The sequence below is a fragment of the Ctenopharyngodon idella genome, chromosome 24 (assembly GCF_019924925.1).
Source record: "Ctenopharyngodon idella isolate HZGC_01 chromosome 24, HZGC01, whole genome shotgun sequence".
In the NCBI taxonomy this organism is placed as follows: Eukaryota; Metazoa; Chordata; class Actinopteri; order Cypriniformes; family Xenocyprididae; genus Ctenopharyngodon; species Ctenopharyngodon idella.
Window position 1 is genome coordinate 24,949,227 of NC_067243.1, and position 13,454 is coordinate 24,962,680.

Genomic DNA, 13,454 nt, shown 5'->3' on the forward strand with positions numbered 1-13,454 from the left:
TAACATACAGTAAATGAATAACAGATAACAAACACCTATTTATACCTTCTTTCTACAGCTGGTTTAGTCGGTGGTTGAACAGGAAAAAGACCCAGAAGCTGCGGAGAAGGTGTGTCAAATGCTATAAGAAGGAGTGTATGAGTGCCAAGGAAGGATCCGAACTCTGTGAAAACTGCAAACTCGAAGACCTCCACAAAAACTATGGCCTGATTAAAACGGATTGCTTCAGCCTCTTTAATGAGTTCTTGGAAATGGGTACAAATCTTGAAAATATGCTTGAAGATGCAATCGTCATTTTGTTTTTGTGTGTGTGCGTGTTTTTTGCCAGAACTTGTTACTACTGGTGTTTGCTAAGACAATAATCACTATTACTATTCATCGTTTATTCTTATAAATAGGCATATGACTAAAACACCTAAGCATAAGTATTAAATTTTGGCCAGTAACCCATCCTACACATTTTGTCATGATTGATATTTCATACCATAGAGACTTGGATTGGGCTTCTTTGATTTGGGCCAGTAGTAACCCCAACACATAGTAACTTTCTAATAACCACTCAGAGCACCTTAGCAGTCACATAGTAACAGCCTGGCAGCCACCCATCTACACTGTAGCAGTAAGTTTTGCATAAGCAAACACAAATTAAAATTTTAGTTGTGGATTGTGGATCTTCAAAAATTCTCTAGAGATCTTTTAAGAGAATACATTACAAAGCTTATATTTTCTTTGAAAAACAGATGTCTAAAATTTGCATTGTCCTTTTTTTGTTTGTTTGTTTTACCTCCCCAGTGATGCAGTACAGTTTTACTACTATCTTTGTAGCGGCATTTCCTTTGGCTCCCTTGTTGGCTCTTCTAAACAACATCATTGAGATCCGATTGGATGCCATTAAGATGGTCAGCCTTGAGCGCAGACTAGTACCAACAAAGGCCAACAATATTGGTGAGAGAAAAAAGGCTTGTGGGATTATAAACAGAGAATGCTCATATCAGGAGAAATCATTTTTATTTAAAAGAGCTTAAGGAACTATGTAAACATACTGTACTTGCAGAACTCAACTTCCTTTGCAGTTCAAACTCACCAAAAAATTTTTTTTTTATAAAAACAAATAAAATTGACATGTGTTAAAGACTCATTCTGAGCTCCAGTCACTGTGAGCTAATAAGTAGTAATAAGTACAATAGTTACTGTTATTCCTAAATATTAGAAGGACTATTGATGAGGGTAAAATGTGGTTCTATATAGTGCTGTCACAACTGGGTTGTAGTAAGCACAGGAGGAAGAATATCAGTTTCAAAAGTCTTTAATAATCCACACTGAAGATAATCCAAAACAACAAAACACAACCGTAAATCAAGTTAGTTCTGGCAGGTCACGTTAGTCAAGCTTGCATCAGCTGACACTCAGCTGATTCACATTGACCTATAGGAATACGAGGCCTATCACCGCACTCTTATATATATGGTCCATTCAGTATTATCAGCAGCTTTATCGCATTGCTCAGGAGCTAATTACCCTCCTCCGTCCCCAGCTCCTCCTTCGTCCAGTCAGGACTTGACCTTCTGATATTTCTTTTGATCAAACTCATTTTTTCAATTATGTTACATTAATTATTGTCATTAAGAAAATTAATGATATTGCAATACTTGGTTCTGTTCTGTTTACCCTAAGGGGGGTTATCACTGCTCTCCCTGCTCTTATCCATGCTAGGCTGTATGGATGGGCAGGGAGTTTTTGCCCAGAACAGAACCATACCACTAATCCAAACTGTATACTAACTGCCAGTCATCTTTGATGATAGTGATCATGACAGAACATAGACATGACTGGACAAATGAGAACTGAAAAGACTGCAACTTAAATACAAGGCAAACAAGGTTGATTGATGACAAACAACTGAACAGAATGACAAAATATCAGTCACCATGGTAACTAAAGAGTGGTGGGAAAATAGGACACAGGAAAACAGGAAACTAATGAATACACACAAAAATGTCATGAAAATGAAACTAAGACAAAAACAAAGTCCACACATAATAGAACTGTGACAGTACGCCCCCTTCCGAAAGGCGCAACCTCGCGCCGTAACAGATGCGGTGAGGGAGGAAAGGTGAGGGCTTTGGAGGTGGATGAGGAGCCAATGATGGACTGGTGAGAGGAGCTGGTGAAGGGCTGGTAAGAGCAGGCAGAACAGACCAAGGAGGCAATGAAGGAAGAAACCATGTAGGAGATGATGGGAGGTGTGGCCAGGTGGTGGTAACCCAGAGCACAGCCAAGACTATAGCCCACGGCGGAGTCGACTGAGGGAGGAACCACTGAGGGGACGACCGACTGAGCGGGAGACAATGTCAGGGGATCCCAGGGTGCAGACGGAGAGCTGATGGAGCCACGGAGACGAGCGTCCGAGGTGGAAACTGAGTGCCCGAGGACTGAGGCAGAGCCGGTGTGACCGAGGACCAAGGTGGAGCCGGTGGGAAGGAGGAGCCTGCTGAAGTTGTAGGGGTGGAGAGACGGCTTGTAAGTCCATGGCGCAGGCAGAGTGACGACTGACCAAGGTGGAGCCGGTGGGATGAGGGAACCCGGTAGAGCCATAAGGCCGAGGGTCTCTGGTGGAGCCAAGGGTGGGAGGAGCCAAGGCAGAGCTGACAGGTCAGCAGGAGGTGAAGCGAAGGCATCAGAGGCCGGAGGCAGAGCTGAGGGATCCTCTCGCTTCGGCAAAGCTGGTGACTGAACGACCTGAGGCTTAACAACGCCACATGGCATCAAGGGGGAAGATGAAGGGCTGCAGGAAACCAGCTGAGGCAGGGCTGAAGGACTGAGCTTAGTAGTAGAGGTGGGAAAGGGAGGATTTGCGGGATTACTGACAATAAATCAATGTTCATACCAGACAATAACACAGTCATTATGCTGGAATGAACCTGCGGCGATGAAGACGATGATGATGCAGAATATTCAGGTTGGCGTAGGGTAGAAAGCAGTACCTCTGAATCCAAGTCTATAAGCCAGTCCTCCGAGTCCAGTTCCACCAGGATTCCTCTGTCACGGTAGTTGCTGGCTCACATCCCTGGTCAGACTCACATTGAGGGGTCGGCTCCGGGGCCTGGTTGGCTCTATCCTCGCGGTGGCGGAAGCCCTCCGTCTTTTTTAGTAATCCAAAACAACAAAACGCAACTTTAACATAGATGTGACCGGACAAATGAGAACTGAAAAGACATAAATACAAGGCAAATGAGATGGATTGATGACAAACAGCTGAACGGAATGATAAATCATATCAGTAAATATGGTAACTAAAGAGTGGCAGGAAAATAGAACAAAGGAAAACAGGAAACCAATGAAAACACAATAAAGGTCCATGAAAATGAAACTAAGACAAAAACAGAACTGTGACAAGTGCCTACCACACTGAATATCCTTCTAAAGTCTGCCTTTAACAATTTGAGCAGCACATTTCTGTGCAGATCATTTTATGAATCTGTCACAATATAATCCAGCTTTACAAAGAAACTTTATATTGAAAGATTGCAACAAAAATAAAGGATGGAAAATGGTCATGAAAAAAATATGTCGACCACAAACAATGTATAAAATTACAATTTTTTTCTCTTTTCAGGTGTTTGGACGGAAGTGCTGGAGACAATTAGTGTGCTTGCGGTCATTGCTAATGGACTGGTCATTGGTATATCCTCTGATTTCATTCCTCGTCTGGTTTACAAGTACTACTATGGACCTTGTGCCAATGGCAGTGCTACAGGCATTGAGTGAGTTGGACTTCATATTTCACACCTGCGTAATCAATATTTGTAGCACCACAAGTGTCTTTCAGTCTTCTTTGTTTATTTTCAGTTGTATGGTTGGATACATAAACAACACACTTTCCATTGCTAATATAAGTGATAAGAGAGTTAGTGAAGATTTCAAACCACATCAGATGGTCACTAACAGTGGCATAAATGTGACATACTGCAGGTAATTATCTATCTATCTATCTATCTGAATACCTTAGGAACTCAGCAACCAATACTCAAGCAAACAAGATCATTTTATTTGTCCATTTCACAAAATCCTCCTGTTTAAGTGGGTGGTTCTTCGCAAGAATAAGCTTGACTGAACACACAAAATTAAATTCATTTTCTCTTATTAATTTGTATTTAAGTGCACATTTTAGATTCTATTTAATTCAACAAAAATATTTTAATCCAAATCAAACCAGTGCTGTTTATGTACTGTTTATTTACTGTACTGTTTTCTTTTCAGCTATAGAGACTACAGAAATAATGAAGACTATAGTTTAACTAATCAGTTTTGGGTCATTCTGGCAGCACGATTAGTCTTCATCATTCTGTTTGAGGTAATCTGATACCTAAATAAGAACAGGATTCTAGATACACAGTAATTATACTAAGAATAATAATGAATGTTGTTGCTCACTCACTATTTTGATCTATCTCTCTGTGACCAGCATGTAGTGGTGATCTTTAAGTGTGTAGCAAGCTGGTTTGTCCCTACTTCCCCACTGGATGTGAGAAATGAAAGACTGTATGATAAACTCAGGAGGCTGAAAGAAGAACTGAGGTCAGTAACAAGAGCTAATAAAACAATGTTTTAATCAAATTCTATACATTTGATTTTAGAAGGAAATAGAGAAGTTTCTTTTATTAAAGGATTAGTTCAATTCAGAATTAAAATTTCCTGATAATTTACTCACCCCCATGTCATTCAGTGGAAAAGAAATTAAGGTTTTTGAGGAAAACATTCCAGGATTTTTTTTCCATATAGTGGACTTGGTCCAAATGTCAGTTTCAGTGCAGCTTCAAAGGGCTCTACACGATCCCAGACAAGGAATAAGAGTCTTATCTAGCGAAACGATCAGTCATTTTCTTAAAAAAAAAAAAGTATATACATTTTAACCACAAATGCTCATCTTGCACTGCTCTGCAATATGCCACGCATTACGTAATCATGTTGGAAAGATCACGTGTGACGTAGGTGGAAGTACCGAGCAAGTGTTTACAAAGCAAACGTGCAAAGACTAAAGGCCCTTTCACACTGAACGTGACGCGATAAAGCAAGGCCAATCGCGGAAGAATGGACCTTTCACACCAAAAATGAAACAAATGATCATCTTCTGCTAATTCACGCCTGCACACTAGGTGGCACCGATCATGCATTTGTCCTCATGTATGTGTCTTGTATATGGCTTTAACATCGTCCGCTGCATAATATACAGAGTTAAATTAAGATGAATACAGTTGGGTACTACAAGAATAGCACAAGAATACATCATAAATTATAATTAGAGGTACAATTAGCATCAAGCTACATTTCAAAATTTATATGATTATTAATGTCTTTGCTCAAAAAGCACTTTAAACCATCATCGAGTTATAATAACTTCTGATATGATCTAAAGTGGGTTTTTGATTCGATAATGGGCAGACATGCATTCTTTGTACGTTTTATAATGGATTGAATACTAAAGGCCGGAACACACCAAGCCGACGGTCGGCCGTCGGGCAGTTTTTGTTCGTCGGCCGACTAAGTTTTCGAAATGTTGAATCGGCGTCGGAGCTTGTCGGTCCGTCGGGCCATCTGATCATTCTGATTGGCCGTTCACCTACTGCCACCTGCTGGTACGAAAATGCATTTCATCTTGCGCAGGCGCAGAATGACGTGCTACTTGGCTGTCGGGTGTCGAGCATCGGTTTGGAGTGTCAGGGCAACTTTGGACACAGGCACTGCCAACGTGAGCCAACCCCGCAGTCTGCTTTCATCGCCACTAGTTCGTCGGCGTCGGCTTGGTGTGTTCCGGCCTTAAATCTGCATAAAAAACACAAAAAACATATCATATTTATATGTTTGTTTGCCTTCATATTTGATCTATGTTTCTATTTTTAAAATGTTTCTCTCAATTTTTATATATGGTAGTGTCACAGAATCTATGAGGGTGGACTCAAATGCAGGATGAGGGTAACAGGTTTATTAGACAAGACAATGATAAGACAAGATGAGGAGGTGAACACAGTCCAAACAGTAGGTAGGGATGAGGCACGATGACAGGCAGGCTGAAGGAGAGCGGCCGCTGAGTCCAACCCAGGATGACAGTAGATTGGGGAGCAGAGATGGTAAAGCAGTGCAAGATCAGAGAGAAAGAGCATAGCCCAGGCAGGAACCGAACCACTAAAGTAAACTAAGAACTCAACTAAAGTAAATGAGGGCGTGGTAATTGGAAACAAGGAGGCAGGAACAGAGCAGCACATGGCCCACACAAACACAGACAGAGCCATGTGCTCAAGCACAACACAAACAAAGAAACACTGAACAAAGACAAGACTGACAGAACTGTCAGAGAAGAACCCTGACAGGAAGAGCAGGAGATATGATTACATGATGATTGACAGATCTAAAATGCGCTCTCGTAATTATACATTCTCCTTTCACATACAGTATCTCACAGAAGTGAGTACACCCCTTACATTTTTGTAAATATTTTATTATATCTTTTCATTTGACAACACTGAAGAAATGACACTTTGCTACAATGTAAAGTAGTGAGTGTACAGCTTGTATAACAGTGTAAATTTGCTGTCCCCTCAAAATAACGCAACACACAGCCATTAATGTCTAAACCGCTGGCCACAAAAGTGAGAACACCCCTAAGTGAAAATGTCCAAATTGGGCCCAGTGTCAATATTTTGTGTGGCCACCATTATTTTCCAGCACTGCCTTAACCCTCTTGGGCATGGAGTTCACCAGAGCTTCACAGGTTGCCACTGGAGTCCTCTTCCACTTCTCCATGACGACATCACGGAGCTGGTGGATGTTAGAGACCTTGCGCTCCTCCACCTTCCGTTTGAGGATGCTCCACAGATGCTCAATAGGGTTTAGGTCTGGAGACATGCTTGGCCAGTCCATCACCTTTGCCCTCAGCTTCTTTAGCAAGGCAGTGGTCGTCTTGGAGGTGTGCTTGGGGTCGTTATCATGTTGGAATGCTGCCCTGTGGCCCAGTCTCAGAAGGGATGGAATCATGCTCTACTTCAGTATGTCACAGTACATGTTGGCATTCATGGTTCCCTCAATGAACTGTAGCTCCCCAGTGCTGGCAGCACTCATGCAGCCCCAGACCATGACACTCCCACCACCATGCTTGACTGTAGGCAAGACACACTTGTCTTTGTACTCCTCATCTGGTGCCGCTTGACACCATCTGAACCAAATAAGTTTATCTTGGTCTCATCAGACCACAGGACATGGTTCCAGTAATCCATGTCCTTAGTCTGCTTGTCTTCAGCAAACTGTTTGCGGGCTATCTTGTGCATCATGTTTAGAAGAGGCTTCCTTCTGGGACGACAGCCATGCAGACCAATTTGATGCAATGCTGGCAGCACTCGTACGTCTGTTTCCCAAACACAACCTCTGGATATGACGCTGAGCACGTGCACTCAACTTCTTTGGTCGACCATGGCTAGGCCTGTGGAACCTGTCCTGTTAAACCACTGTATGGTCTTGGCCACCGTGCTGCAGCTCAGTTTCATGGTCTTGGCAATCTTCTTATAGCCTACGCCATCTTTATGTAGAGCAGCAATTCTTTTTTTCAGATCCTCAGAGAGTTCTTTGCCATGAGGTGCCATGTTGAACTTCCAGTGACCAGTATGAGAGAGTGAGAGCGATAACACCAAATTTTACTCAGCAAATTGGGTTGTTTATTTACCCAGCATAAAGGGTTGATTTTATTTTATTTTTTTCTATGATACAGCTTATTTAGTACTTACAGATTAAATTATCTAAACCTGTGGTTCCCAACCTTTTTAGCCTCAAGTACCCCCACAACTCCATCAATAAGGCTCAAGTACCGCTTTATCGACACTAAACAAAAGTAAATGCGGCGTTTATATTTTAATGCAGTTGTCACAATTACCTAATTTAACAATGAACCAGTTTTATTGATTACAATTCAGACTTGAAGATATTGGGACATTTTAAATAAGAAACACAATGTAATTGCAAATGTAATTGGACATTCCAGCACTTCAAATGTTATTTTGAATATGATGACAAAAAAAATATTTATTCATCCTTCACAAATTGTCCCCATTTGTAAAACTGAAAGTTTCAAGATGTAGGAAATCCAACATTTGATTGAAAACAAACTAAACAAAATAAAAAAGACACTATAACCAGTAGATGGCGGTAGATAAGCACTTATTGGCTTATAAAGTTCAGCACTTTATGCACTAAAGTAGGAAAGGTCACAAAGTCTTTCAAATAAATCTTTAAATTACAATGTGTCAACTACACTTTTTATGAGAGGATTTGTGAGCGTATGACTTATTAAACTGGCACTAAAAAGAAACTTATTCAATGTTTTGAGGTATATTGAGCTGAGTCTAACTTAAACAATTCTGACTGGCCATTATTTTCAACAGTAATGCATGTGCTTGGCTACAGTACTCAATGCTGCAAAATCACGTTGTAAATAGACACATTTGCAGCGACTAACGCGCCAGGTTGGGGTGAAGCTGGGGCGACTGACTGCACCCCTAGCAAGCCTATTATTACGCCTAAGCGACAGCCCTGAACAAACCAAGCAAAATCTAAATCTTTTGCGTACTCCCTAGAACACGCATATGTACCCCCGGTTGGGAATCACTGATCTAAACATTTGTAAAATACTCCACACAACCACTGGTTTATGACAACTTTATTTTCGATACAGTTCTTAATACAGCTTATTTTATATAGTTTTTACCATGCCTAAAAATATTGCCTACATTTAAAATCGTTTAACAAACATTTTAGAAGTAAAAATGATACATTTAGGTCTAAAAGTAATTAAAGTGTAATCAAAAATCCCGTCCCGTTTCCACCGTAACGATGCTGATTCTCCTGCCGGAGATGGGCTCGAGTTCGGCGGCGGAACTAATTTCAGACCACCACTCTCCATCTCACTCGTAGCCGAAAGATGCTGTGCTTCCATAACCTGCCCATAAACAATCGGTGCACAGTTCTGAGAACATATTTCTGAGAACATCCAAAGTATTTATACTCAGTATCTTTAGGAATAAGTTGTTAATTTTATGCAAGGCATCAAGTGTTTCCTTCATCCGAAAGATGGATGCGACACTCGTTTACTGACATTACATCCCTGTAGTTTGCTTTGCATTAAATAAAATGATTTACAGCACAGCAACGATTTTATAGATTAAATAAAACATACACAAACCTGTATTTCATAGACAAAATGCATCAAGTCGGCGGGGCGGCGCTGAGAAACTGAACGTCACGTGATGATCGCGCCTGACTTGCCTTCCGTTTCCATTATACTTCTTCCGTTTCCAGTATACTCTCTCTCACACACATACATTCCTCTCTTACATACACATATTTTCTTCAGACATGCATACATTTTCTTCTTACGTAGTTATTTATAATAAAAGAATGAAAGGGGAATGTAAGTGTGTGAGAGTGGAATATGTATGTATGTGTGTATGTGTGTGAGAGAGTAGAAATATATGTATTTGAAAGGAGAATGTAAGTGTATGATAGGAGAATATATATGTATGTGAAAGTAGAATGTATGTGTGTGAGAGTGCCAGAATGAATTTTGGCTTGATTGGCTCTTCATATATTTTTATGTGTTTTGGTTCATGTTATGTATTTCTTTTTCTAATTAAACTGGTCTCTCTTTTTTAGAGTTCAAAGAGCACAACAGGACACTCTGACCAAACTAAATGAGAATGGTAATGTAAAAAGAACATCTAAACAGAAAAAGTCAAATAAGCTAAATAGTATGTGAGACAAATGAGCTAAAACAAGATGCCTGTACATAAAAATAATATTTTTTGTGTAATGCGTCAAAAATTGAGGACTGGAATGAGTGTGTTTAATAAACAGATGAAATTTTATATGTTTTGTATATAATTTTGTATTTTTTTGTAAAACCATGTGAACACATTAGTTGCAATTTATAAGATGTATATATAAAACAAATAAATACTGTAGCCTATTATACTCATGATAAATGGAATGAATATAAAATTCAGTTATTTTGTGAAATGATGTATAACAATAGAGCCAGTTAAAGTGCTGTGGTTTCTGTTTCTGTCAAAATGTAATTGAATAAAATGGATGAAATTGATGTGTTGACCTCTCAGAATTGATTCCACCACCATTTGCAATAAATGGATCAGGAATTCAAAGAAATGAATACAACCTTATATGCCTTTTTGATAAAGTTTTGCCATGACAGTTTTATAGCAATAGAGACTACTACTACTTGGAGACGTGTAATTACTCGATCAGCAGTGTAATATTTGAAACGAAAGAATGGTATAAGTAATACATTTTCTCAATAGCTCTTTCTCCTTTTGCTCATTTGTATTCCATACCTCACAGGGTTCATATTTTAAAGTTCATTCTCACATGCATTGGAGTCTTTGGTGTCATGCACATTTAAATAATTCCTTAAAGCAAATAAACATAGCCGTCCTTACTTACCTACCATACATAGCCTTACAAGTGCTTTTCACAGTACACATTGTTTCAAAGCAGCTTTAAAGAAAATCATGTTAAAATATTTATATCTTAAAATCTTCATGTCTCATAGTTGCATTTACCAGATTCCTAGCTCAAAGAACATTCTCAGAACTTCAGCTAATGTTCTGGCAAGGTTCTCTCAAAGTTATGAACAAACGTTCTTCCAGTAACATTAGTAGAAATTTCGTTCAAAGTTTTCATGTCTTTAATGAAGTTCTCAAAACGCTAGTACAAAAACGTTATTTATATAATGTTCATAGAACATATTTTTTGGAATAGTTTAGCTGGAAGTTCATCTTTTCAACATTTTTTTTTAAACGTTACTACTTATTTGATCATTAAAGAGAATTGAAGAGAACAACAATATACAGGAAAGCAGGAATAACACACTGACTTCATCCCAGCTAAAAATATGTTCTTAGAATGTTTTGTTAACATTCCCATTAAGTTTGTTTTTTAAACATTCAGAATGTTCCATTTTTTTATGTATTAAGAAAGTTTTTCTTGGTTTATGTGTATGTAAGAGGAACATTCCATTCTATCATTTTGAAAATGTTATGAAAACATTATTTCTGAAAGTAAAGACAGTTTTCTTCAAAATGTCCAGTTTTTTTTAAATGTTTTAAGAACGTTTTGTCCTAATATTTACATAACTTTTAAAGAACGTTAATGTAAGTTATGGAAATATTCCTTGAACCTAATGCATTACACTAATCAATCAGAACTTTGAACTTCCCCTTCTGTGACAGCATTTCATCCGATTCTGAACTAAATTCTCTCATTTTCTTTCTATTACTCACAACTCTGGATGCGCTCCATGCCATTTTTAAACCAAACATCCAGAGTCTGCCCCCCTCAGCGAGAGATGGATCCGAACCACCGGGCACAGATGCCTGTCCCACTTCCCTTGAGAAGAGAGACAACCGAGAGCAGAGCTTCCTAAGCGGTAAGCAGTCATGGGCTGTTGTCGGCCAATGCAATTACCGTGATTCGATAAGTATTTCAGACACCTGTCACGCTGAGGCGTTTCCCCATTAGCATCTATTCAACGCAGTGCGAGTTCCCTTTCGAAAGGGAACTGAGTTTTCCCCCATACGTGTCATTTACTGACGCAATGCGAAGTGAACTGTATTGAAAGGGAACTATGTTTTTCCACAACTTGGCACTGCAAAGAGAGGCACTGCATATTGTAATCCTCAGAGGCATCTGTTGTTTTGTTGCTGGAGTAATACTGTGTTCCCTTTCAATACTTCATTTGTACTACGTATGGAGACCTTCCCCCATACGCAGTACTCGTTCCGTATCTCAGGGAACCGAGGTTACGTTCATAACCAAGTACATTCCCTTTCAATACTTCACTCATACTGCGTATGGGGGAAGGTCTCCATACGCAGTACTCGTTCCGTATCTCAGGGAACCGAGGTTACGTTCGTAACCGAGTACGTTTGCATTTCTCTCATATTTGCTATTATGATATGCATGAATTGGTGGGCGGGGCTAAAGAAGCAATGATGTAGAAGTAGGTGTTGATCTTCTTCTGCGGAGGCAGTCTGACAAGATGTTGAACCGAAATAGCATTTAATGAATCGACAACCCATCAGCTAAACTTCAACATGTTTGGGGGGGTTCACGTTGGCCACAATTATTGGCACACAATTATTGCAACATCCGTTTGCCAAGATAACAGCTATGAGTCTTCACCTATAATGCCTGATGAGTTTAGAGAACACCTGACAAGAGATCAGAGACCATTCCTTCATGCAGAATCTCTACATATCCGTCAGATTCCCAGCTCCATGTTGGTGCTTCTTTCACTCCACTCATTTTCTTTAGGGTTCAGGTCAGGGGACTGGGATGGCCATGGCAGAAGCTTCATTTTGTGCTCAGTGACACATTTTTGTGTTGGTTTTGATGTTTGTTTTGGATCATTGTCCTGATGGAAGATCCAACCACGGCCCATTATTGGATTTCTAGCAGAAGCGGTCAGGTTTCGATTTTTTTATCTGTTGGTATTTGATAGAATCCATGATACTATGTATCTGAACAAGATGTCCAGGACCTCCAGCAGAAAAATAGGCCCACAACATTAAAGATCCAGCAGTATATTTAACCGTGGGCATGGGGTACTTTTTATCCATGTGTGAACCAAACCCATCTGGTGGGTTTGCTACCAAAAAGCTCTTTTTTTTTTATTCTTATAGTCAGAAAGGACACACTCATTATGAAGCTTGACGCCGGACCCTCAGAAGGGTTCCAAGTGATGGAACAGACTCATCACCGGCCCAGGCTGAGGTTATGAGCGCCTGGGGGGAGAAGGGCACTGGGGGCAAGGGAAGAGGAGACGGTGGATGGTGCAGACCCTCAGAGGGAAGGACCGCTTCACTGCGTTGGATCATTTTCCTTAGATCCTGCTTCCTTTTCCTAGCGTCCCGCCTTCTCTGTGACCTATTCCTCTGAGGAGGAGGGTCCTGAGAGGCAACGCTAGACTTCTGGCTGTCTACGGTCCTCAAACCGAGACAGGCCAGGGCCCCCTGGCTGTTTGGGCGTAGACTCAGACCGGCGCGGTATACACGATTTAAATGCGGCCGAGTGCGCCTTCGCCTCTCTGAACTTTCCCATCACCGCCTCAGCGGAGGTGCCGAAAAACTCAGCTACCGCCTCGGGGGAAAGCCCCTGAAAGTCCAAATCATTCAGCAGATCAGCCTGATATGCTTAAAGCACTGCCATGGTGTGCAGTGAAGCACCAGCCTGACCTGCCCTGCCATTCAAGCGTAATGTCACTTTAAGAAGCTTGGTAGGCAGGGCTGGAGCTTTAAGAGTCAATGCCTCCCCAGCCTTGAGATAGTTAGCAAACATCTCGTTGATAGAGGGGAATTGCTACGTATCCATGCTCCCGCATCCCCTCGGCATTTGCA

The 13,454-nt window shown here is 40.6% G+C and overlaps 1 protein-coding gene across 1 annotated transcript in view; it reads left to right on the forward strand.

Annotated features, from left to right (window-relative positions):
* The window catches only part of LOC127507479 (anoctamin-9), a 37,944-nt gene extending 27,803 nt beyond the window's left edge, over positions 1–10,141 (forward strand). Inside the window, exons 18-24 of the mRNA XM_051884627.1 lie at positions 59–255; positions 793–945; positions 3,617–3,764; positions 3,850–3,972; positions 4,261–4,354; positions 4,466–4,578; positions 9,697–10,141. Of these exons, the coding sequence (XP_051740587.1) occupies positions 59–255; positions 793–945; positions 3,617–3,764; positions 3,850–3,972; positions 4,261–4,354; positions 4,466–4,578; positions 9,697–9,799 (931 nt within the window). The 3' untranslated portion in view covers positions 9,800–10,141. The remainder of the gene's footprint in view (positions 1–58; positions 256–792; positions 946–3,616; positions 3,765–3,849; positions 3,973–4,260; positions 4,355–4,465; positions 4,579–9,696) is intronic.
* Positions 10,142–13,454: the final 3,313 nt, after the last annotated feature.